Raw genomic sequence first — 25,621 nt, 5'->3', positions numbered from 1 at the left:
CCCCCAGGCTCTTCGAGTTCCTTGCAGTTCAACGAATATTCGTCCTCCATCGCATCTGTTGGTTTTTGTTCTCTCCCCGCATATCCTCCTGTACCTCACATGTATGTCAGTGTGGGTTTGTCCCTGAAACAGCCCTATGTTCTCTTTCCTCATTACCTCCCTTTCTTGATATCATACAGTCCCATGATTTTAAATATCACCTATATGCTGATGACTCCCCTAAGAGGTTCCAGCCTGAAACTCTTTCCTGAACTTACATAAACTCTCAAAACTCCCTTTGTTTTAATACATCTAAAGATAAACTCCAGTTCTCAGTCCGGCTCCGTTACTTCAAGTGAAGGCAAATCCATCTTTCCAGTTGCTTGGGCCAAATTTTTTTTTGAGTCATACACAACAATCCCTAACACTCCATGTATAATACTGCAGAAATGTCTCTGGTATCAACTTTAAAGCCAGAAGCCAGAATGATATTTTTAAAATGTAATTCACGTAATGCCAGTCTTCTGCTAACAATTCTATAATATCTTCCCATTTCACTCAGGGTAAAATTCAGAATACTTACAAGGTCCTGTCCACACGCAATTCCCTATTGCTACTGCAACGAATTCCCACAAACTCAGTAGCTCAAAACAGCACAAATTAATTCTCCTATAGATCTGGAAGTCAGAAGTTTAAAATCCAGGTGTTGGCATGGCTCCTTTCTTACTGGAGGCTTCAGGTACCTCCTCACTGTTTCCAGATTCTAGGGGCTCTCTGCACGCCTTGGCTTGCACTGCTCCCTCCATGTTCAAAGCTCATCACCCTAACCTCAAGTTCCACTGGTAAACATCTTTTTTCTGACTCTCACCCTCTTGCCTTTTCCCATGTGATTACATTGGGGTCACCTGGATAAAGCAGGCTAACTTACTCTCCTAATTTCAATGTCCTTTATTTCACTATAGCTGCGTAGTCTTGTTGTTTAACATCATATATTCACAAATTCTGACAATTAAGATGTGGATATCTTTGGGGGTCATTATTCTGTCTACTCTCCTCTACAAGAGCTGGGCATCCCATTACCTCTCAGTCATCCCCTTCCACCACCACCTACTTTTTGATTCCTTTGTTCCACACTCACTTTCTTGGTCTTCCTTGAATATTCACAAGGAACCTCCTGATTGGAGCGCTTGCAGTTACTATTTCTTCTTCGTGCAAAAGAAAAATTGATATATATATATATATATATATATATATATATATATATATATATATATATATATATCTCCACTGATAATTGCTTAGTTATCTTTAACTTCCTTTGGATCCTTTGCTCAGATATCACCTTCCTCGGTGAGGAAGTATCTGACCACCCCTGCTATGTCTCATCCCCCAATACCTCTCATCCCTTGCATTATCTCTTCTTTTCTGATAGTACTCTTCAGATTCTAACATCTCCTAAGAGTAGTAGATTTATTATGTTTATTTTAACTTTCCTACATTTTCCACTAAAAATGTGAGCTTCCTGACATAGGTCATGTCTTTTATTCAGTGATGTGACCTAGTGAAATAACAGGTGGCTGCTCCACGCGATTATGGATTTGGGGATGAAACAATCCCTAAGAAAAGAATAGATTACCTAAAGAAATTGGTAAAACACTTGAAAAATGTTTTCACAGAAATGAAATCTCACTATTATTTAGGAAAATGCAAATTAAAGTACTAGATTTGGGGGGGGTTAAATAGCAAGCTTGTATGTCTAGAGCAATGGGAACTCTCATATACTGCCAGTGGGAATATGTATTGGTTAAAACTTAGGAAACTAATATGGCACTAGCTGGGAAAATTGAAGCTAGACACACACTATATAGACCAGCAGTTTTACTCCTAATAATATACTCTAAACTTATTCAATTTAAATACATATCAGGATGCATGTTCGGATGTTCAAAGAAGTACTGCTAGTAATAAGCAAAGCTGGGGGGAGGGACATCATAGATCCATTATTAATAGCATATCACTAAATCCAAACATATTCATACAAAGAGATCCTCTGCATAACAATATGGGTTAATTTAGAAACCTATTTGAGCAAAAGAAGAAAGATACAAAAGAATATATGAATGATGATTATACCCAATTTCAGAAATATTTAAAACTATTATTTTGTTTAGGAATGGCTACATAGAAGTTTGAATGGTAAAGAAAAGCAAGGCATCATTAACATAAAATGAAGCTTATTGATGCCTTAATAAGGGAGAAATGTTGTTGTTAAGAGATCCATAGAGAGGGTTTCATAAGGCTAGCAATTTTCCATTTCCACTGATTTATATTTATTCATTAAAGTGTAGATATGTGTTTTATTCAATCTTCTGTATGGATGACATTGGAAAATTAAAAAAAATAAAGGTCAGTTAATAAGAAGAACTTATGGATAAAAAACACCAATTGTCTCTTCAGTAGAAAAATTGGCAACAGATATAAACACTCATTTAAGTAAATGGAAAATGCTTTAAACACATGAAAAAATACTCACCCTTACTTAAGATAAGAGAAATATGTTTTCATTCATAAGACTGGAAAAATTTTAAAATGATGATAATTCAGAGATTTGATACAATTGTGTAGAAATAGTCATTTTCATCCATTGCTTTTGGCACGATAAATTGAAACATCACTGGAGAGCAATTTTGCAATACCTATGAAAGCTTAAAATTTCTCAAGACTTCGCTTCAGTATCTCCACTTTTAGTCATATTCCTAAAGATATACCAGCTATGTGTGAAATAAGTTCATATTATTACTAAATGATTTTTTAAATTAACTAAACGCCTGTCAAAAGGAAAATGATAAAACAAATTTATGATACATCCACAGGAAAGAATATTATGCAGCTACTAAAGTTTTTTAAAACACGAAGCATATCTTTATGTACTGAAATTGAGACTTCTCAAGTCATATTTTTACATTAAAAAAACACATTATATAAGGTTGCATAAAGTACATCAATATTCGTGTAAAAACAAATCATACATGTGTGTTTACATAGTTCTATAATGTCTCTTGAAACATATACCTACTGCCAAAAAACACCTGGTAAGTGCAACTGGTTCTTAGAAGAGAACTATGGATGTACGAGGATCATGGTGGGAGTCTTAGTTTTAACTGAATACTCTAGTTTGCCCTTCAAATTGTATACAAAGTGAACGCATTATCGACTCAATATATAAATTGAATAATGAACACATAACAAAATAAATTTGACAACTCTATGATGTAGTAGAAATACCGCTGGGGCACCTGGGTGGCTCAGTCAGTTAGGCAACTGCCTGACCCTCAGGTCATAATCCCAAGGTCCTGGTATCGAGTCCCACGATAGGCTTCCTGCTCAGCAGGGGGACTGCTTCTCCCTCTCCCTCTGCTCCTCCCCCTGCTTATGCTCTCCTCCTCAAATAAACAAATAAAATCTTTAAAAAAAAAAAAGTAAAGAAAAAGGAATATCCCTGTTACCCACGCAATTTTAGTGTTCTGTTGCTATCATTCAGAAAGGCCAGCTAATATTCATTGTACTGCTTAAATGAGAATATAATTTTTTTGGTGAGGTAACACACATCATATCAATAACAATAAGAATATTATTATTAATAATGGTGTAATGAGGTGTAATAGGGGTTAGCATTTACTCTGGAGTCATACTTTCTGGGTTAGAAATCCAGCTCTACAATTTACCTGATTGGTGCCCTTAGACACCTTATTTAGACAATAAGGACATATTTTTCTTATTTGTAAATGAGAGCTAATAAAAAACTACCTGATGTGATTACTAGAATATTAAGTAATAATAAATAAAACAAATTTTATAATTATCATTGTCAGGATGTTTCAGATTATTATAAATTATATCATAAAACTATATGTAATGATATTTACACCATATTTTTTTCCAGAAGTGTGTTAAATATTAGTGGCATGAAAGGTGTTATTATTTTTTTAAGTTGTTTTACTTCTGTTGGTGATTTAAGTGAATATACTCTTTTTGTTTGGTGATTATGATTATGTATGATGCTGTCAGTTTAATAGATATTTTCAATTCTAATTGTTTTTAATTTTTTTAAATTTATTTATTTATTTATTTATTTATTTATTTATTCATTTGAGAGAGAGAGCATGGGGGGGGAAGAGACTCCCCCCTGAGCAGGAATCCCAATGTGGGGCTTGATCCCAGAACCCTGGGAATATATAATATATAATAAGGAAAGTAAGCGATTCTGTTGTGCACATTCACATCCTCTCTTTCTGTCCACATCATAATATCGTATCTCTAACTCTTCATCATTTCAAAAGATCTCTCACTCTTCACAATTCTGTCTCATTAATAAGATGAGTATGAGAAACCAGTGTGTTGCCTTCTTCTGTCTAAACCAAAAGCTAGCTATCTGACTGCCATTCGTCTCACATTATTAGAGTAACTCTCTCCTTGGTCCACACTGTTTTTTAAGTTGCTACACTTGTCTTTTGGTTGCGTTTCCTTTACACAACAAGATTAGTCACCTATTCCTGGAGCTTTTTCTCCCCTTTGGCCTCCACAATAATCCTAGTCTTGCCCGTCTTCCCCACTACCCAGCTTCTCCTTCTCTGCCTCTACCTCTATGTTGCTTGATTTTTAATAAAAAATCATGTCCTTGATCTTTACTGTGTCTCTTTACTTTACCTCTGCCTTGTTTCTCTTCAACTCAACCATCAAGGATACAGAAGCTCAGTCCGCTCACGACTCACAACTCCATCCTTCTGCTATGCTAGACTCAGAATAGTCAAACACGGACGCACAAACTAAATTTGGTGGTAGATTTGATGCAGGTTTGCGACAAAATTGGTGTCAAGGAAAAGTGAAAAACTCAGTGGTCTCAGAGTTTTTGGCGGGTACTTGGAAGACACAACACTGAACTGAGAAGTTCACTGATGGAATTTAAGCTAAACAGCAGCCAAAATAGGAAGTGTTCCCTTAGAAAAATGTCTATAATAGTACATGTTCTTATTTGGTGAAATTTCCTACTTGGTAAAATAATTTTAGTACTGGGCTAAGAGTTAACATCTTAATTTAAAATTCTAAATTTAATAGTTTTATATAATCCATAAACACATAAAGTATGTTTGAAAATGTTAAGTTAGTGAAAGAATTTTACCTAAAGAGGGAATCTGAAATTTACATAAAATATCCTTTGTCTATTGTAGATTAGGGTTCAAAAGAGACAACCAAAGGTGAGTATATCATATCCCAGCAAAATTATTACTTTCTTTACTTTTTCTTTTTTAGAATATTTACTTATTTATTTATTTCAAAGTGAGAGAGAGAAAGAGAGAAAGCATACCCGCAATGGAGAGGGGCAGGGGGAGAGGGAGAGAAGCAGACCCCCGCTGAGCAGAAGTCCCACGCACACATGTGGCTTGATCCCAGGACCCCAAGCTCATAACCTGAGCGGAAATCCAGAGTTAGATGCTTAACCAACTGACACCCAGGGGCCCCTGATCCCTTTTCTAAATTTAGTCCATCTATATGGAAACTTACATGTTCATACTGTTCTTTATTTTAGCTTTCAGTTACAATTATGAGAAGCCATGGAACAGTTACCCAATTAACATCACAATAATAATAATGGCAATAAGAATAATAATGATAATAAAACAAACTATTAAAGTTAAATAATATTCTTTATTAAAATGAATGTGAAAATGTAACTATATTATGTGAAAATTTAAGAATTCACTTCAGAAAATCTATTAGTTTTCCTTCCTTTTCATGCTTTAATAAGAAGCAACTGAGAATTTGAATATATGAACATATATCCAAGTATGAGACACTGATGAGCAAACAATAACATACCATCCCACTTTTTCATTTTCTTTACTGAAAAGAACATTATTCTTCAGTTCAATGGGGACAAAATTTAATTGAATATATAATTATGTATTGTCTCCAAGAAAGAAAATGAGAGGCCTTTGGTAGAAATTCATAATACCATAATAATAACTTCCCATGCTTTATGACCATTACACATGCACCTGTTACTAATAAATTACATTGACATATTTTCTGCTGAGCAAATTTATGTGAGATTTAATGTATTTTTTCATCTACAGAGATTTCTCTCATGTTTTTGCTAAAAGTAATCACCTCAATTTTCACATAATCTTCATTATAAAATGATTATGTTTCTTAAAAGTTTATATTTGAAAAATGATGGGTCAAATTGTAGATTTAAATTTTTATTTGATTTGACAATTTTAAATAATAGGTAAAGTTTTTCCATATTTATTTGACACAGAGGAATTTTGAGTCATACTGTATTATCAGTCTATTATTTTGAATAATATCTACTTGTATATACTTCCAAGAATTACTAGTCTTCATGATTCATTGGCCTAACATCACAGAAAAAAAAAACATTAGAAAATAAATCCATAATTTTCTTTTATATAAAATGTATTCCAATAAAAATAAGTTCAAGGGATATACCAGGGAGGTAGATTTTTAAAGATGTTATGTGACTAAGCTGAAGAAACACGAAAAGAGAAGCAGCTTCTGTGGGGAGGGATTAATAAAATGGTGAACATTAGACAGGAATTTACAAAAGGAAGGCTGTGGTGGGAAAGAAGAGATTACAACATTCATAGCGTCTCTGGGTCAGTAACTCAAGGGGGAAAAAAACGGAGAATGGCAGGGTAGACTTCCCACAAATCCCTCAATGACAGTATGGGCAGTGGAGTGTGGTAAATGTGTTTAGGTGGTGTGTGTGTGTGTGTGTGTGTGTGTGTGTGTGTGTGTTTCATGAAGGTTATAAAATGAAGCCATGACACATATACATGAATAATCTTGACATTTGGTAATATGTCACGTAAATAACTTCATGGGAGAGTGTAGTAAACATATGTTAACACTACTCCCAGTAAGAACTTAGGAGTGAAAGGATGATTGTGGTTGTTATTTACACATGAGCATCCCATACTTAATTCTATTTATCTTGTTTATTTTTTTTTAACATTCAACATTCGACATTTTGCTTTTTTGCTATATTTTGAAACTGCTAAAAGGGAGTCTATTTCCTATTATTTTAAATGGGAAAAAATATAATGCTCACACATTGTACCTAAACTCAAAACCAAGTTCCTAAAAAGTAACCAGAGTACAGTAAAACCTGTATAATATGAATAATATGCTATAACGTTAATATGTAAAATACATACACCCATATTACTGATCACCTAAAGGTTAATATGAATGAACATGGATCTTCTGTGTGTTTATAAATCTTGGATATACATTCTTTTTGACAACCTTTGTTATCTTCAAACAATCTTTGCGTGGTTTTGAAGTTTTATCTTCAATGCAAGTGTATTTGGAATGCAACTCAATACCTTCCTAAATATTGCTTTGTTAATATATTATAGTGAACTCTGAGAATGTAAGCATATTTTCCCTATACAACTGCTGGCTGAAATATCATTGCATTGAAAGATATAAATATTGTATGCATTTTGAGAATTAAAAACCAAGAGGTGGTCTGCCTGGAAAATATTATCAACGTTCTGCAGGGCATGTGTCTATTTAAAAATGCTTTTATTATGTCCTGCTTGAGAATTAGTGTAAAAATGTCTTAAGATACTCTAGTGCACATTCACTTTATTTTGTGGTTTTTATATATCAGAGAAATAATGTATTTATTCATCCAAAGTCTGAATGTCCCTTCATCAAAAAAGTCTATAGCCATCTAATCTAAAGGAGTCTCTGTCAATATCTATCAAATCATGATTTATCTTCTTCCAGGACTTTTTCTATTTAAAATTACCTACTGTGTTATTTGTTTCATGCTTCATTCTTTTAATGGCTGTAATTAATAAGGTCCAAATAGAAAAGAACTGTATACCAACACTCTACCCACCCGCATCCCACCACTAAAATCAGGTCTATATATATTGAGCAGCTAAACAGTTTTCTGTTGTTGTTTTTGTTTTTGAATGTAGGTCTTTCTGGTCATGTTTGGATTTTTTAAAAAAATAGTCACCTGGAATTTTTAGTTTCAACAATATCATTAAAGTTATTAAAATACCCAACTCTCCGAGGAGAACATTCAATGTCCATTAAAATGTTTGCAATTCTCTGAACTCTTATGCAGCGTAAGTTTCTCCACATACTCAGTTCAGATCTGTTCACCCCAGGAAGACTGCAGTGGGGAGGCTGGGGGAGCTTCTTGTCTCCATCCTAGTTCCAACCACTCTATCTCCATTGTAATCAGGTTGGACTTGATTGTAACCATATAGCAAAAGGAACATGGTCTAATATGATGGGCACAGTTGGTATTTCTGGTATTCTGTTTAAAGTTGGGTTAGTCTTTCATGGATCATGTTTTCTTCAGTTTTTGGAAGCTCTCGCTTCTAGAAATTCCCAGTAAGCACCTTTTATAAGGCATTGTACATCAAAAGACTGCCAAAGAAATAAACCGATGAATAAAAAATAAAAGTATATACCTTGACTCCCCAATCTCAACTTTTAATAACATTGATTTATGTCATGCAAATCCCAAAACTGTTTTATTTCCACTTTACTTACAAGTACGGCAGGGAGAGAACATGGGGATATTCGGCACTTATTTTTCTGTTCTTGGCTTTTGGGTTCTGTGCTCTATCAGAGATTAAAAGAGCCCATAACTTGCTGTTAGCTTTATTTATTATTTTCTCCTTCTCTTAAAGGTAGATACTCTGTGGGCAGAGAAATTATATTTTTGCCACCGTAGACTTAATAATAGAGTAGTAGTACCTGAGTAGTACACCTTCTAGATATTTATTGAAAGAATGAATGCATACTTCAGCCTAGGAGGTTTGTGGAGCCCACAAGTCTACAGAGAAGGATGATCAAGAGGTTGGAGCCAAATGTATGCCTTAAGGATTAGATAGGACATAAAGGAGAGGGAACCTTGAAAGAAATATAAGTTTCAAAAAGCGAATACTCATGGCAACTCAGGAAGGAAGAAATAAAATTATAACTGAGAGCAGGTTCAGAAGCAGGAAACAGAAAGAACTAAAATAAAAATGGAGCTGTTTAGGAAAATGTAAACGACTTGCAAACTAGGACAGGGTTTCTCCGATCTGGTGCTATTTATGCTTAGAACTAGAAAATTCTATGAAGGTCTGTCCTGTGCATTTTAGGATTTTTAGCATTATCCTTGGATTCTGCCAACTAGATGCCAATAGCGCCCCCCTCACCTGCCACCACCTGGTTGTTTTCATTGTATCAAGAAATGTAGATAGTTACCCTAATTACTTTTAAAGTATTATTATGTTTTCACTTCCTGGAGTGAATTGTCTTACTATGCTGACTCAGAATCAGGTTTATTGTTACCCAAGGACGTTTTTAAATTTTTGGTGTATTGGGAATTTTCTCAGTATATGGTTTTGATTAAAAATCTAATTTTAACATGCTGTTCTCCGCTTGAGAAAAATTATATGAAATGCAGACAAAGACAAAATTTTTGCAGTAAATAAAATTAGTATTTCTCTTAGAACTGTATATCTGTTACAGTTTAAAGCAAATTCAAGAGTATCTAGTTTAGTGTCATTATTTATTTCATTTGAATATTTGGAACCTGGAGATTCAAAATTATGTGTCCAGGGCAACAGAATCAGGCAGTAAGAAACTGTGATTTAAAGTTGTGCTTAGAAAATACATAGCCATCCAAGCCTCACTCAAGAGAATAGAAAAATCTAAGATGCAGTTTTTATACTCACCTCAAGAAGCTGGAGCTTGAACAGAAGAATAGGCCTAACCCATGCACGAAAAGGCAGGTGATCAAGATTAGAGCAGAGATCAATGAATTAGAAACCAGGAGCACAGTAGAGCAGATCAACAGAACTAGGAGCTGGTTCTTTGAAAGAATAAATAAGATCGATAAGCCACTGGCCAGACTTATTCAAAAGAATAGAGAAAGGACCCAAATTAATAAAATTATGAATGAAAGGAGAGAGATCACAACCAACACCAATGAAATAGAAGGATCATTAGAAACTTTTATCAACAGCTTTATGCCAATATATTAAACAACCTGGAAGAACTGGATGCCTTCCTGGAAACCTATAAACTACCAAGACTGAAACAGGAAGAAATTGATTATATAAACAGACTGATTAATTATGAAGAGATTGAAGCAGTGATCAGAAACCTCCCCAAAAACAAGAGTCCAGGGCCTGACGGATTCCCCGGGGAATGAATGAAAACATTCAAAGAAGAAATAATATCTATTCTCCTGAAGCTGTTTCAAAAAATAGAAACAGAAGGAAAACTACCAAACTCATTCTCTGAGGCCAATATTACCTTGATCCCCAAACCAAGCAAAGACCCCATAAAAAAGGAGAATTACAGACCGATTTCCCTGATGAAGATGGATGCCAAAATTCTCAACAAGATCCTAGCCAAGAGGGTCCAAAAGTACATTAAAAGGATTATCCCTCAAGACCAAGTGGGATTCATCCCTGGGATGCAAGGGTGCTTCAACATTCGCAAATCAATCAATGTGATAGATCATATCAACAGGAAAAGAGTCAAGAACCATATGATCCTCTCAATTGATGCCGAAAAAGCATTTGACAAAATACAGCATCCTTTCCTTATTAAAACCCTTCAGAGTGTAGGAATAGAGGATACATTTCTCAATCTCGTAAAAGCCATCTATGAAAAGCCTACTGCAAATATTATTCTCAATGGGGAAAAGCTGGAAGCCTTTCCCTTAAGATCAGGAACTCGACAAGGATGCCCACTCTCACCATTATTATTCATCATAGTACTAGAAGTCCTTGCCACAGCAATCAGACAAAAAAAAAGGGATAAAAGGTATCCAAATCGGCAAAGAAGAAGTCAAATTGTCTCTCTTCGCAGATGACATGATACTCTATATAGAAAACCCAAAAGACTCCACCCCCAAACTACTAGAACTCATAGAACAATTCAGTAATGTGGCGGGATACAAAATCAATGCTCAGAAATCAGTTGCATTTCTATACACGAACAATGAGACTGAAGAAAGAGAAATTAGGGAATCCATTCCATTTACAATAGCACCAAAAATCATACGTTATCTCAGTACTAACTTAACCAGAGACGTAAAGGATCTATATTCTAGAAACTACAAATCACTCTTGAAAAGCATTGAAGAAGACGCAAAAAGATGGAAAAATATTCCATGCTCATGGAACAGAAAAACAAACATTGTTAAAAGGTCTATGCTACCCAGAGCAATCTACATTTTCAATGCCATCCTGGATCAAAATACCAATGACTTTTTTCAAAGAACTGGAACAAACAGCCCTTAAATTTGTGTGGAACCAGAAAAGACCCCGAATCTCCAAGGAATTGCTGAAAAGGAATAACAAAGCTGGGGGCATCACGTTGCCAGACTTCAAGCTATACTACAAAGCTGTGATCACAAAGACAGCATGGTACTGGCACAAAAACAGACACGTAGACCAATGGAACAGAACAGAGAACCCAGAAATGGACCCTTGGCTCTTTGGGCAACTAATCTTTGACAAAGCAGGAAAAAACATCCAGTGGAAAAAAGACAGTCTATTCAGTAAATGGTGCTGTGAAAATTGGACAGCTATATGCAAAAGAATGAAACTTGACCACTCTCACACCATACACAAAGATAAACTCCAAAGGGTTGAAAGACCTCGATGTGAGACAGGAATCCATCAAAATCCTAGAGGAGAGCATAGGCAGCAACCTCTACGACATTGGCCAAAGCAACCTTTTTCATGACACATCTCCAAAGGCAAGAGAAACAAAAGAAAAAATGAACGTGTGGGACTTCATCAAGATAAAAAGCTTCTGCACAGCCAAGGAAACAGTCAAAAAAACTAAGAGGCAGCCCACGGAATGGGAGAATATATTTGCTAATGACACTACAGATAAAAGACTTGTATCAAAGATCTACAAAGAACTTCTCAAACTCAATACACGTGAAACAAATAATCAAATCAATAAATGGGCAGAAGATATGAACAGACAATTTTCCAATGAAGACATACAAATGGCTATCAGAAACATGAAAAAATGTTCAAAATCATTAGCCATCAGGGAAATTCAAATCAAAATCACCTTGAGATACCATCTTACACCCGTTAGGATGGAAAAAATGGACAAGGCAGTAAAAAACAAATGTTGGAGACGATGTGGAGAAAGGGGATCCCTTTTACACTGTTGGTGGGAATGCAAGTTGGTACAGCCACTTTGGAAAACAGTGTGGAGGTCCCTTAAAAAGTTAAAAATTGAGCTACCCTATGATCCAGCAATTGCACTACTGGGTATTTACCCCAAAGGTACAGACTTAGTGAAGAGAAGGGCCATATGCACCCCAATGTTCATAGCAGCATTGTCCCCAATAGCTAAATCGTGGAAGGAGCCGAGATGCCCTTCAACAGATGACTGGATTAAGAAGATGTGGTCCATATATACAATGGAATATTACTCAGCCATCAGAAAGAACGATTACACAACATTTGCAGCAACATGGACGGGACTGGAGGAGATTATGCTAAGTGAAATAAGTCAAGCAGAGAAAGACAATTATCATATGGTTTTACTTACTTATGAAATATGAGAAACAGGAAGATGGGTAGGAGAAGGAAGGGAAGAATGAAGGGGGGTAAACAGAAGGGGGAATGAACCATTAGAGACTGTGGACTCTGGGAAACAAACTGAGGGCTTCAGAGGGGAGAGGGGTGGAGAATTGGGATAGGCCAGTGATGGATATTAAGGAGGGCACATATTGCATGGTGCACTGGGTGTTATATGCAAGTAATGAATCATGGAACATTGCATCAAGAACTGGGGATGTATTGTATGGTGACTAATATAACAAAATAAATATTATAAAAAAAATAAAGTTGTGCTTAAACTGATAGAAATAGTTTATAATTACAGTGTTTTTCAAGTCTTAAATTGTAATACAACTATAGAAGGTTGCAAAATGAAAGCAACATCGTACAGAAGTAGATTACTTGAAGTTCAAGTTTTAAACCCCTTGCTATGGAAGGTAGTCAGCTTTGTGATTATCTCACTGAAAAGAAAGAAGAATTTACAACAAATACATTTTGGTTTAGAATGTGTTTGATTGAATGACGTAGAAGAAAATTTTGATCATTGAGAGCTAAACAAAAAAATGCTTTGAGTTCATTTTTGGTTGGCTTGGTTTCTCATTAACTGTGAGAAAAACAGTGGTAAGAAACAAGGTTACATTCTAGCTCCTCTGATTATTGGTTCTGTGCTTGCTTTTCCTAAGCTTCCCTCTGCTTTTACCCAATGAAAAGCAATTGGTTTTTCCCTCTGTTTTAACTCCTTAAGTAGTAATGGGCTTTTATCTGAGAAATTATATGCCATCCATTCTTGATTGGATTTGGTTGGCAAATTGTTCAATATTTAAATTTTCTTTAAAGGCTATTTATTTGACAGAGAAAGAGAGAGAATATGCAAGCAGAGGGAGCAGGAGAGGGAGAAACAGGCTCCCTGCTCAGCAGGGAGCCTGATGTGGAGCTCAATATCAGGACGCTAGGATCATGACCTAAACTAAAGACAGACGCTTAATGGACTGAGCCACCCAGGTGCCCCAAATTGTTTAGTATTTTAAAAAAATGTTCTTCCTTTTCATACATGTGCTTTCAGCCTTGTCCTCACTCCATCAGTATAATCTTCTCTTCTCTGTTCTTGTTCGGAGTTCCCCAAATATTTCCCACCTACAATGGGGTGTCTATCATCTTCCCATATGTCAAGTAATTAGAACATGTATTACTACTGCATCTAAACTAACCTAGAGACATTGACTCACTTAGCATCAGTATTACATTTCTACTTTAAAGGTAGTAATAACTGGAAGTGGAATTTCTGAAAGAAAGAATATATAATAAATTTATTTTAAGTACTGTTGGAAAGAATAGGGGATTTAAATTTTTTTATATTCATTTTAATGTATGTTTATTAAAATATTCTATATTGCACATTGCCTTTTTGACATATACAGGTCTGAATGTTTACATCTAAATACGGGTTTTTATTTGCTTTTATCAAGCAAAGTAAAGAAGAATAAAATTTGGGTTGTATATCAAGATGTATATACCTTACGTATTTACCAGCTTTAATTGCCCATAGGGATTTAAATTCTAGACTAGTTTTCCCCACCAAAGAGCCAAGTTGTACCAGATGATTCTGGGAATTCAATCTAGTGCAACTCGGGTCAATTCAGTCAACTAAATGTTAAGCTCTACTCAAAGAATTAGAGACAAAGTGAGGTCTCTGATCTCAAGGTGTTGACATTCTTCTGGGAGAGAACAAATTAAAGTGCATAAGAAGTCACTTGACTATCATGTGAGAGTTTATAATGTTATGATAATTTATTAACACTTATAAATCCTCATTAAAATGCACTAGATGATGGAAAATACATGCAAATAAGCCAAATGAGTGCTATGTTCAGGAAGAACCAAAGGAAACTATTTATTTTATAGTTTCTTTGGTCTAGATTTCTGTTATTACATTTTCATGTGCTTGCTTTCATACACTAAAAGTTGCGTATCATAGCAATCATAAAATTTACGTTAACCCTCTGACCTTAGGCATCCAGTCAGATACGACCTGTGATAAGTCTGGCTACAATGTGCCTTCTCATAAGATCGCTCATATTGCTATTGTTTTTCCTTCTCCTTCTAATCAACACAACATTTAACCTTTAATATCATCTTTGTCACATTGCCAGACATTTAAAAAGGACTGAAGTAATTGGAACATGAAAAAACATATCCAAGTGTTTTAAAATCAATAAAAAAAATATTTTCAAAAACATTGTTTTAAAAAATAGTTTAAAAATAGTTTTTCTTAGAGGATAAACACTTTTAACACAATTTTAATTATTTGAACAAAGCTATTTACGGTTAGGTTAATACAAAATTCTCCATCACAGTAATGTATCATAATTTTACAGTATTAACAAATGATGTATTAACATGTGATTATATTTGGTTTTATTTTGCTAGTGTATTTCTCTGTTTCTTTGATACATTTTCATAGTGTCCATAAAAATAACCATGACTATGAACATGAATTCATTCTTAAGACATTATCTAACTTCTAGTACATTCAGATAGTGCCGAAAAAGAAAACTAAAAATGAATAAAACGTAGTATATAGAAGCATTCATTTTGACTTTTCATTCCACTCCCAACCACAACTAATTTTCCTCACTTTTATAATTGAATAGGATGAAAACTTGTCTCTGCACACATATCACAATAAGCAAACTACTTCTACCTGTTTGTCTTCTATTTATTTTTCCTTTATATAAATGTGCCCATAGTGACACTTAAAGAAAAATAAATAACACTCATATCTGGAATAAGTTTTCTTATAAAAAAGCTATTTTGGGGAGCCTTAGGTCATACTTTTAATGACATTTGCTTTTTCATTCTGTGGAATATTAAACAACTTTTAAACGTCTTTTCTTCCTTGCTGAAATCAAGAGCAATGTGAAACACATATATATATGTATATATATAGTGATTTTAAATGGCTATATTGACATACAGTTCTCTCACTATGATTGATTTCTATAGCTTTCTATCATTGATTTCTAACTACAACTTCTAAAAGTACAATTTTTAGTACTTCTTTTTTTTTTTTTTTAAAGATTTTATTTATTTATTTGACAGAGATAGAGACAGCCAGCGAGAGAGGGAACACAAGCAGGGGAGTGGGAGAGGAAGAAGCAGGCTCATAGCAGAGGAGCCATGTGGGGCTCGATCCCACAAATCCGGGATCACGCCCTGAGCCGAAGGCAGATGCTTAACCGCTGTGCCACCCAGGCGCCCCTTTAGTACTTCTTTAATCCATAAGGAAGGGGACAGAATTAATCCTAGCAAATGAATTTCTACCTTTATCATGTTGTGTTTACGTATTCCATAGTTTTTCAAATTATAATTTGTATTCCATAAACAATTACTGCTTTAGGGATATTTAGAGATTCAAATTTATTAGAATGATGATCTTAAAAACCTTCAAATTCCCTAAGACATATAAAGAAAGAATGTAAATATTTGTTATTTCAATGTAGACTTACCTTGCCCACGTATTGATAATCAGATCCTGTATATTCCTCCAGTAAGAAAAATTGATTCCACATCCACCCACGTTTTTGACGATGCAGAATTTTGCCATCACTCCTTGGTACTCGTGCACCTAAAATTCTTTTCTGGGGCACAGGAGTCCTTCTGAACATTATCTCTGGAGAACAGAAATGTGGCAGGCATATCCAGAGTAGAAATAGTACCAAAAATTGATATATTGTCATAGTTCACCTCTTGAAAATTTCCAACGCGGACGAAGAGAAAGCAGTCTTATTTTATTGGATTGAATTTTACTGTGTTTCAACTGGCTTCCAACATCTCATCAACGTTTTGGACATGTTTCCAAAAGCTTTAAACAAACAAACAAATAAAAAAAGTCAGTGGACAACATTTTGAATGTTACCTGTCACTTTAAACTTAAAGTGATAAAAAATAACTAATAGCAGTCAAAATATTTACTTTCCCTCTTTTATATAAAATAATGAGTAGTTTTGGGAGACATTACTTGTCTAGTAACATGTCTAAATTTATGAAAAGATAATGGTAAATAACTTCTTTCAAACAAATTTTAAGGAAGGGACATATAATGCTTTCATTTATTTTTTCTTTTGCCATAGAAGTTTTCAGGAATTATAATACCTATATAAAGTGAAGATGTAGTTAATTTTGCATGTCAATTTTTCAGAGTAACTTAACATAAAACATTGAAAACAAAAAACTATAGAAAACATGCATTGTTGTGCAATGCAAGGATATTTAAATGTTTTTTATGCATTAGTTTTTTAGATGGGGGAGAGGGAGAGAGTGGGGACGGGTGGGGGTTGGGGCATGTGATTTTATTTGGTTTTATTTTGCTAGTGTGTTTCTCTGTTTCCTGCCTCCTTTAGGTCTTTCTTGAAACCTCCCCTTATATTTCATATATACGGATATACTACAAGGGCTTTATTTATTTATTGGGGATATATTCTGTCTCCCTGCTATAATCCCATGGGTTGTTTTGCTGCTGTATTCAGTGTCTTCAACAGACTTCACATACAGATGATCAATAAATATTTGAATTGAATGAATGAATACACTGTAAGTTGATTCAAAAATCCAAGTACTATCCCCTTTTCTATATAGTTATGCCCCAACATTTATGTATGGAAATATGTATTTTGAAATCATAGTTATTTTATTCTTCATTTATATTATTGTTAATCCTAACGATATTATTTTTATTTTAAAATCTTCCCTGTAGATTGTTTTTGTTTGTTTGTTTTCTGTTAGGCATGAATTTTATTTCAGAATATGATAAAATATTTGTTACAAAAAAGTGGTTTGGGGACCAAAAGGAATCAAATTTCTCTCTCTAATATGGCAATGCATTCTAACTACCCCAGCAATGACATTGACATTCATGCTTTCATCCACAATGATCTGTAAACAATCTGCTTACTTTTTTGGTTTTGTTTTATTAAGAAGATTTAAAGGTTAATGCAAACATGCTTTACAAATAAGATTAATGGTGAAGCAGTATTTCCCTTGAGTGTATTAAATGGCAGTGGAGCTTTCTACAGCATGTGAAGCATTCAACATGACAGATGTAAACTGTATTAAAAGAAGTCATGTAATGCTGTACTTTGAGTATAGAAATTATCTGATACATAAACTGATTCTACATTACAAAGCACTGACGTTACAGAAACTTAAATTGATTGGATTCTAAGTAATAGGAACATTTACCAAAACAATGTCGGTCTTTTTTTATAACGGGGAATGATAGACGGTATTCTCCAGAAACACACACTGTTCCTAAGAGTTAGAAGAAAGTGTGTCATTCACAGTATCTGCTCTTTTCTGTTAAAGCTTTAACATGTATTGAAGCAGCATTCTCATATCTCTTTTTTTCATTTTAAAATATATTTCAACAACTATATGATATATTGATGATCATTTTTAATGCAATTATAATATTATCTATAATTTTAAAAACTTAAGCGCAAATTATTTGGGGAAGGAGTAGGTGGAGATGCTACCTATGAAAGCTGGGCTCCACATATGCATGGGATCTTTTTCTCATCATTGCTCTAGTTTCTATTATTTAATGATAAGTTTCCTGAAGGGTCTATAGTAAAATATTATTAAAATATGTTTAAAATATATTTTACATAAATATTATTTGATAAAACCATTTCAAACAATGACAAAATTAAGTAAAAATTTAAAAGTCAAAAGTGTTTAATTTTGATTATTTTGATTGATGAATTTTTTTTTCTATACTACATTGGGCTTTTTTTTTGGTCCCATATCTAAAAATTTTTGCCTCACTTATGGTAAAGAAAATGTATCTCTTACATTGCCTTTTCAAAGTTTTATAGTCTTAGTTGTTACATTTAGGTCTATGATCCAACTTAAATCAAGTTTTGTATATGGTGTGAAATACGGATTGAGGTTCTTTGTTTTGCTTATGAATATCCAGTTGTCCAAGCTCCATTTGTTGAAAAGTCCATTCTTTTTCTATTGAATCACCATTGTGCTTTAGTCAAAAATCAGTTTGTCTACATCTGTGGGTCTATTTTTAGGCTCTCTAGTTTATTACATTCATCTTTTTGCCCATCTTTATACCAATAGCACACTGTCTTGATTACTGCAATTTATTATTTTTTTAAAGATTTTATTTATTTATCTGAGAGAGAAAGAGAGCACACAAGCAAGGGGAGCAGCAGAAGGAGAGGGAGAAGCAGTCTGCCCGTTGACCAGGGAGCCTGATGCAGGCCCTCAGATCATGACCTGAGCCTAAGGCAGACACTCAACTGACTAAACCACCCAAATTACTCTAATTTATAAGTCTTGAAGTCAGATAATGTTAGTCCTTCAACTTTGCTCCTCTTTTAATTTGTGTGTGTATGTTGTTGCCTTTTATATTTAAATTTTTTAATTACCTCAGGTACCTGGGTGGCTCAGTCACTTAAACAGTTAAAAGTCTGCCTTTGGCTAAGGTCATGATCTTGGGGTCCTGGGATCAAGTCCCATGTTGGACTCCCTGCTCACTGGGAGTCTGCTTCTCCTTCACCCTCTGCCCTTCTCCCAACTCATACTCTCTCTCTTGCTGCCCCCCTCAAATAAATAAAATCTTTAAAAAATTATAATTACTTTGAAATTTCTATATAAAAGCCTGTGAAGATTTTGACTGGGATTGCACTGAATCTTTAGATGAATGTGAGGAAAATGGACATCATAGCAACATTGATTCTTCTGACCTATAAACCCTGTATATCTCTACACTGATGAGTTCATCTCAGTAGTGTTTTATTGATTCCAGTATACAAATATTGCTCACTTTTTGTGAAATACAACCCTAATATTTTCATATTCTTGTTTCTATGTTATTTTTATTTTTAAATCACTTTATTGTGGTATCATTGAGATACAAAAAGTTGCACATGTTCAACATATACAACTTGATGAGGCTGAACACTGTAAAATGCATTATTTAATACTGATTTAAGATCATTAAAATGTGTCTAAAATATAAGACAGAAGAGACAAGCCAGAAATATTTAATAACAGATTGCAAATCATATTTGATTATAGACTTACATCTAGAATATACAAAGAATGCTCAAAATCCAAAAATCAAAAAGCACAAAGCCCAATAAACAAACGGGGAAAATAGTTGAACTGACACTTTACCTAAAAATAGAGAAAGCAAAAAAGTACATGAAAACATATCCAACATGGTTCATTATTTGACAAAAGCAAATTAAAAGGACTACTAGCAAGCGTTACTGAGGGTGTGGAGGCAGTAGAACTCTTGTACACTACTGATGGGAATGTAAAAATGGTACAATCTCGTCGGATGGCAATGTGGTAGGTTGAAAAATGGCCCCTCAAAGATGTTCACTCTAATCCCTGCAACCTGCGGAACCTGTGAACATATTACTTTACAAGGTAAAAGGAACCGTGCGGATTAACTGCAAGATGTAGAGATTCAGGAGAGTACCCTGTATCATTCAGGCGGGATCATCGTAATCACAAGGATCTTCACCTGGGGAAGGCAGGAGGACCAGTCCACAGCACGAGATAAGATCAAAGAAGAGGTTAGAGTGTCTTGAGCAAGAGGGCAGTGGCCAGAATGCAGGAAGCCTAGAAGCTAAAAAAAGGAAAACCGTGGATTCTCCTCTAGAGCTTCCAGATGGAACACAGCCACTTGGACAACTTAATTTTAGACTTTTGACCTCTAGATATGCAATAGATAAATCTGTGTTGTGGTAAGCCACTCAGTTTGTGGTAAGTTGTTACAGCAGCAATAGGACTGGCAGATGCTTAAATGATAAAAACACAGCTACAGTATAATCCAGTCTTCTGCTCTCAGATATTTATAAAAGAGGAATGAAACCATATGCTCATCTAAAACCTTTTATATGAGGGGTGCCTGGGTGGCTCAAGTCAGTTGAGCATCGGACTTTTGGTTTTGACTCAGGTTATGATCTCCTGGGTTGTGAGATCTAGCCACCCCACTCCCACCCCACTCCTCCCGGTCAGACTCTAAGCTCGGTAGGGAGTTTCCTTGAAGACTCTCTCCCTTTGCCCCTCCCCCCTCAAATAAATAAATAAAGCTTTAAAACCTTGTCTATGAATGTTTAGAGAAATTTACAGATAATAGCAAAAAACCAGGAAACAAACCAAACATTACAGGTGCATGGATAAACAAATTATAGTATATCCGTACAATAGTATGTTACTAAGCAATAAAAAAGAATAATCGTTTTTGTTCCACAAGTAAGGAGTTTGAAGTTACCGCTCCAACCTAACAACACAAAACTGAACAGACTGAAAAATCAGCAACTCTTCTGGGTCCGTAAGATCCATAGAAGGATTCTGGGCAAACTAGTACTCCTGAGATTGCAGAGACAGACAGATGAATAAAGGAAACAAGACTTACCAGCAGGGACTCAAGAGCAGAAACCATTTTGGAACCAGTAATTGTATAGGAAACCTGAACTGTAATTAACAAATGACTGGAGGCTTAGTGCACACAACTCTGAAAATTAAAAACTCCAGGGGCATACAGTGATGGGGCGGGGCCTCCTCAATATTGTGAGATTTATCTGCAGGAGCTTGACCAGGTTCCTACAGTAAAATCTGAGAAAAATCCCCTACGTTTTCAACAGGGGAGTAGAAAACATTTTGAAATGCCCAGATCACTCTGTTCCTAACAAGGTCTGCTTTCAGGGAAAACTAGTTAACCAGAGCCTAATTTACTGGAGTATTATTATCAAAGCCTAACTAATGTGAGGAAAGGGAACTATATGGTTCAGTCCCTTCAAGCCATCATGTTTCACCGACGGAAGGAAAAAACTGAGAAATGTTTGTGAAGTTCACAATCCAGGGCATGGGCTCACTAAATGAGAATATTAATCATAGGCTATAGAACGCTTCCCCTGCCCCTACACTTAGCCCATCACATTACTATAGGACTACTGACAGCAGTTCCATTTACCCGTATATGTCCAGCTATCAAAAATTAAAAAAAAAAAAATTCCAAGGCATACCAAAAGGCAAAGAAGCACAAACTGAAGAGACACAGCAAGCATCAGAACCAGACATGGCAGGACTGTTGGAATTAATCAGAGTTGGAATTTAAAGCAACTATGGTTAGTTAATATGTTAGGTGTTCTGATGAATAAAGTAAATAACATGCAAGAACAGATGGGCAATGTAAGCAGAGAGAGGGAAATCCTGAAAAAGAACTAAAATGAAATGCAAGAGATAAAAAACGCTGTAACGTAAATGAAAAAGGCCTCTGATAGGCTCATTAGTATATTGGACATGGCTGAGAAAAGAATCTCTGGTCGAGAGGATAGAGCAGTAAAATCTCCATCAACCTTATACATTCATCCTTATATATTTGTCCAAACCCATAGAATATATAACACCAAGAGTGAACCCTAAGGTAAACTATGGACATTGAACAATTATGATGTGTCAAGGTAGGTCCTTCCTCAGCAAAATAAATAAATAAATAAATAAAGTGTATACACACACACACACACACACCCCCATTCTGGTAAGTGATGTTGATAATGGGAGAGACTGTGAATGTGTGGGGACAGTGGCATATGAGAAATCTCTGTACCTTCCTCTTAAATTTCTTAGAAACCTAAAAATGCTGTAAAAGAAATGAACAATTCATAAGCAGAAACACAAAATAAAAATAGGAAATTAAATGAAACAAACCAACAGCTAATTTTTCTAATGTTAATTCTCCTCAGGTATGTTTTATGTAGCCAGAAGCCCAGTGATTAGCTTTTTCAAAATATTGCTCCTTCATTATAAATACCACAAATAATTACTCTTCCACTAACCTGACTCAAAATACAGAACATCTTTGACACTTCCATTAAATCAAGTACATCTCCAACATGGTCTGTCAATATATATACTTGCTTTTGGGTTTTTTTCTTCATGGCTGTCAGCTCTTCCCACTGCCCCCCCCCCATGCTATGTGTCAACACATTATTTAAGTCATCATCATTTGATGCAAAAAGTGTATACTATAGAACTACAGATTTCCTTAACCTTCATCTTTTTTACTTCATAATATATCCTACAGGGTGTTAGCTAAATTAATTTTCCAAAACCCACTTCACCAAGACCCAAATCAATTAAAAATTTTTAACATATCTAACTACCGGCAAGATAACATCTGAACTTTACAGTCATTGCAGTGTCTAGAACCAGGTGATTTTTTTAAAAAATATATGTTACATTATTTCCAATTGTTTATTTCATTTCAAGTCTAACATGTAACTTTTTACATATATAAACTACTCCCTCACCAATATATAATTCCAAATCATGTCTAGGTATTTACACTTTATTGAATTTCCCTCACTAGTGATTTGTTGTTATGTATATATAAGTGCTAACTGAACATTTCTTGAATTAAGTAATAAATATGTTATAAAAGGGTTTTTCTGAATAGGTTGGGTTATTTATGGTGAAAAATAAAAGCTAAATTTTAGAATATGGAAATATTATATAAGGGACCTATACTTGTTTGAAACTGTAAACAGAATTATAATTAGAAGGAATCAAGTGAGTTGAGGCCACAGTTAAACTGTTTCCTTGCTAAAAATTAATGAAATTCTAAATGTCATTTCCAGCTAGTAAATTAAATTTTTAGGAAATCCTTTCAAAACCACAGTACTGGGGCGCCTGGGTGGCTCAGTCATTAAATGTCTGCCTTCGGCTCAGGGCATGATCCCAGGGTCCTGGGATCAAGCCCCACATCAGGCTCCCTCCTGGGAGCCTGCTTCTTCCTCTCCCACTCCCCCTGCTTGTGTTCCCTCTCTCACTGGCTGTCTCTCTCTGTCAGATAAATAAAATAAAATCTTAAAAAAACAAACACACAGTACCTTATTTTAATCTCAAAAGTAACTTAGCATGAGTATCACATGAAGTTTAAAAATTATTGAGGGGTGCCTGGGTGGCACAGCGGTTGAGTGTCTGCCTTCGGCTCAGGGCGTGATCCCAGCGTTATGGGTTCGAGCCCCACATCAGGCTCCTCTGCTATGAGCCTGCTTCTTCCTCTCCCACTCCCCCTGCTTGTGTTCCCTCTCTCGCTGGCTGTCTCTGTCTCTGTCAAATAAATAAATAAAATCTTTAAAAAAAATTTATTGAACCATCTCTTAGCATTCTGCATTCCTGTAATTGCTTTAGATCAGTGCTTGGCAAAATTTAATGTAAATTCACATCTCCTAGGGCTCTGGTTAGATGTCAGTGTTCTCATTTAGTCTGGGTGGGGCACAAGATTCTGCATTTGTAACAAGCTCCCCTGTAATGCCAATGAGGCTGGACCACACACTTTGAACAGAAAGGCCCTGGAAGACCTCTAAACCTAAATCATTTCAGAATGTGTTTATGACTTTTTCCTGTTTAATGACTCACAGCTAGGTATGTGGCCTGCTCCACTGATGGGAAAATATATATAAGGTGACTACAGCAGGAAGATCATTATTATTTCTAAATAATCAGCTTTTTTCCCCAGATTTTTTAAATCAGAAGAACCTATTTGATTCAAGTCAGCACACGACAGCAATTAATCTGCTCAAACTACAAACTGTGTTTTCCTTTATATGTACATTTTCAAATCCTTGTCCGAATTTTATTATTTTTATAACCAGAGAGTTTTCATTATTCCTCTGAAATATTTATCAAAATCATTATTTTCTCTAAAACATGTTAATTTTATTTATAAATATGTAAGCCGAGAATGGAAAATTACAGAATATAATATAATAGACATTTTGACACATCTAATTATTAATTAGGTCTCCACACATCACAGATGATCAATTAAGCTGTAATCCATCCTTGGCTAATAAAAGGAATTAGTCATTCTTCAGTCAGTTAATTATGTTGATTATGATCTTAATGTACTAGCTTTTAAATTTTTCTTTAATTTTGCCATTTATAATCATAACAGAAAATCCTAAAGATATTTAGACCAAATCCAAGCCTCTATGGATGAACAACTTTAATCCTTTTAGAGTTTCATAGCACCAATACAGCATAATGACATTTCAACATTGAGAAATAAAGGAACATTTTTCAGGTGTGTTTATACAATTTAAATGAGCCAGTGCATACTAAATACTTCCTTTTTATGCAGCTGATACCATTTTATGCATCTGGTATAAAGCACTATGTGAGATAATTGAATCAAAGCACTACACTAAGGACTCAAATAATATGAGTCCATATGCTTGATCATATTTTCCAAGAGTTCATTACACATTACCTACTGTGCTCTAATGTCATAGGAAATATATAATACTAAGTTGAATATTTATCACTCTATCTTAAGTATGTGTCTGCATATGTATCTCTGTTTAGACTGCAAGTTTAAAGCAGGGTCTTACATCTTGAGTCACAAGTTAAAATAAAGGGATTACACAAAGTACTAAATATTTTTGGAATTGGACTGAATATTATTATTCCTTCAAAAACATTTCAATGAGAAGGAAACTTGGTTTCCTTTTTCTAAAAAAGCACAACAACGTGTCAAGGGCCATTTATAGCATTCTATGCTCACATCTTATTTATACATAACATCGCAGAAATCACACAAAACATCAGTCAAATCGGAAACCACTATATCCTTTTTGAATGAAATATGTAACACAAAGGTTTGCTAGTATCAGATAAGTTATCCAACATTGCTACGATTGTTACCAATGCAGACAGAATTTCAAGAAGCTCTGATCCTTGCTTATTCTTCTCAGATTAAAATTCCCCTTCAAGCAAAACCATGTGAAATTAATTTTATTCCCCAGGAATGTGACCTGCACACAAACCAGTAATACACTTCTCCACTCGACTATGTGCTAACATTTTAACATGATAATTAGCAAAACCAGATACAACACACATAAATTTCGGACTGTGGGTGGATAAAGCATGTGGCAGGAGTAAGGAGAGCATTGCTGAGTGAGACTCGT

The 25,621-nt window shown here is 34.9% G+C and overlaps 1 protein-coding gene across 3 annotated transcripts in view; it reads right to left on the bottom strand.

The window, feature by feature from the left end:
- LOC100475228 (cadherin-10) overlaps nt 1-25,621 on the bottom strand; it is a 173,147-nt gene that overhangs the window by 95,237 nt on the left and 52,289 nt on the right. Inside the window, exons 2-3 of one of the 3 annotated variants that reach the window (XM_034657062.1) lie at nt 19,716-19,808; nt 16,127-16,482 (exon numbers count right to left, since the gene is read on the bottom strand). In XM_034657062.1, coding sequence (XP_034512953.1) covers nt 16,127-16,357 — 231 coding nt within the window. In that variant the 5' untranslated portion in view covers nt 16,358-16,482; nt 19,716-19,808. Of the gene's footprint in view, nt 1-16,126; nt 16,483-19,715; nt 19,809-20,118; nt 20,182-25,621 lie in introns of those variants that run through there. The other 2 variants (XM_019800985.2, XM_034657061.1) reach the window with 2 other exon arrangements.

This window comes from Ailuropoda melanoleuca, chromosome 3 (genome assembly GCF_002007445.2).
Source record: "Ailuropoda melanoleuca isolate Jingjing chromosome 3, ASM200744v2, whole genome shotgun sequence".
Lineage (NCBI taxonomy): Eukaryota > Metazoa > Chordata > Mammalia > Carnivora > Ursidae > Ailuropoda > Ailuropoda melanoleuca.
The sequence above is the reverse complement of the archived record's forward strand: the minus strand, read 5'-3'. Positions and strand labels throughout refer to the sequence as shown.